Source organism: Fulmarus glacialis, unplaced genomic scaffold (assembly GCF_000690835.1).
Source record: "Fulmarus glacialis isolate BGI_N327 unplaced genomic scaffold, ASM69083v1 scaffold21249, whole genome shotgun sequence".
NCBI classification, from domain to species: Eukaryota; Metazoa; Chordata; class Aves; order Procellariiformes; family Procellariidae; genus Fulmarus; species Fulmarus glacialis.
Window position 1 is genome coordinate 5871 of NW_009234168.1, and position 1999 is coordinate 7869.

The following is a 1999-nucleotide window of genomic DNA, read 5'->3' on the forward strand; positions in this document are numbered from 1 at the left end:
GGGCCACCCAGTGCCGCTACGGCTGCGGGCGTCAAGCCGGGAAGATGTCAGGGGGTTCAGTCCCCCGGGTGCCCCCCAAGGGGGAGGAGGAGGAGGAGGGCTCAGACCAGGGGCTGATGCTGTCCCCCAGCATCCTGAGGGCCCTGGAAGGGGTGCAGTACATCGCGGACCACCTGCGAGCCGAGGATGCTGACTTCTCCGTGAGTGGGTGCCCTGGGCTGGGGGGGTGAGGGGGGTCCCCCACCCCGGGTGCTGCCTCCTGCCACTTGTACCTCCACGGTGGGGGTCAGTGCTGGGACCCCTGGTTTGGTGCCCTGGCTGCTGAGGACCCAAAGCCAGGGAGAAGATCAACGACCACCTCCAGGGAGATGCCCGCTCCGGGGGGTCAGTTGAGGGTTCCTCCAGCCCCCGTCCCTGCTGGGGATGTTGGAGGTCCCTCTCCTGCCCGTGCTGTCCTGCCCTCGGAGAGCAGCGGTGGCCCAGCCTGCCCTGTTGGGACCCTGCTCAGAGGCTGCACCCCTACTTTTAGTTTCAGAAATCCCTGGGTGGGATTAGTTCTGCCCCGAGCAGCTTCCCCGGAGAAGTCCATCCCCCAGCCCTGCTGCTCCAGGGATTTCCCGAGACACGGGGTATCTCCTCACCCTGAGGCAAACGGCAGATGCAGAGGAAGCCCCAGGTGGTCTCCTCCCTCCAAGGGGCCCTCACAAACGGGGGGCTGCATCCTCTGCCCCCGCTCACAGCCCCTTTCTGCTCGGCAGGTGAAGGAGGACTGGAAGTACGTGGCCATGGTGATCGACCGCATCTTCCTCTGGATGTTCATCATCGTCTGCCTGCTGGGCACCGTGGGGCTCTTCCTCCCACCCTACCTGGCGGGCATGATCTAGGCCAGGTTGCGGTGGGGATGGCGGGCGATGCACGCTCCCTCCTCCCAGGGAGCGGGCATGGTGGTGTCCACGTCCAGCGGGACCCTCACCTCTCCCTGGGACAACGTGGAGGACCCTCGGATGGGAAATGCAGGGTGAAGCAAGAGCTGTGCTGAGGGGTGACCTGGGGATGGTGGGGAGGGACGGCTGCCTGCCATCCTGCCCGGGGCGGTCACAGCTGTCCCGGCATCGAGGAAGGCACGGTACAGCTTCTCCATTGCTCGAGCGCAGGCTGGAGACATCTAGGAGAGGAATCTCCTTCCCCGAGCTGCTGCAAGTCCTACCCAAAACCCCAGAGCTGCGTCTGGTTGTGACTCCAATGCACTGGGCAAGAAGAGGGGACCTCACAGCTGCTTTAGGACGCATCCTGACCGCAGGGTGCTGAGGACCACAGGCTGGAGCGGCCATGCATGACATGGGGCAGGCAATAACGCTTCAGATGGTCCATGCAGAAGGGGTACAGTCGTGGGATGGAGGTCCCTGCTCAGCCGCATGGCTCAGGGGTCTCTGCTCTGCAAAGCCCAGCCCAGGCACAGACCCTCTGCAACCCGCCGGCACGAGCAGTGGCTTCCACACCATCCCACACCGGAGCTCGGAGCAGCAGGGAGACGGGAACAGCCAAACCAGAAATGTGGGTGGCTTGGAAGGGAAAAACCACCCTGCAGAATGGGATAACCCACCCAGCCATGGCCCATGGACCCCGGGAGCTCAGGGGTGCTGCCTTGCACCGCGGCTGCTGGACTTGGCTGGTGCGTGGGGAACCTGCACTGCCGAGGTCCATCCCGAGCAAATCCCCCTCCCCATCCCTCATCAGATCCTAAACCGTCTGGCTCTGACGACTGCTGCAACCCAGCTTTTAATTTCTAGCTTCCGCATACCCTAAAGGACCCACGCTCACAGAGCATTTACGCTCTTCTTCCACGCCCCGAGAGACACCGGGTTTTTCCCGCGACGTTTTCTCCTCCTGGAGCCCGACCCATGGCGGTGCTGGATGCGGTCTGAGGGGTTTCAGAAAACACTTTGTGCTTTCAGGAGTGAAACGGGCCGGAATAAACGGTGCCGCGGAGGGACGTGCA

At 63.6% G+C, this 1999-nt stretch overlaps 1 protein-coding gene across 1 annotated transcript in view; it reads left to right on the forward strand.

Moving 5' to 3' along the window:
• CHRNA2 (cholinergic receptor, nicotinic, alpha 2 (neuronal)) overlaps positions 1-884 on the forward strand; it is a 5193-nt gene extending 4309 nt beyond the window's left edge. The window contains exons 6-7 of the mRNA XM_009585579.1: positions 1-200; positions 759-884. Of these exons, the coding sequence (XP_009583874.1) occupies positions 1-200; positions 759-884 (326 nt within the window). The remainder of the gene's footprint in view (positions 201-758) is intronic.
• Positions 885-1999: the final 1115 nt, after the last annotated feature.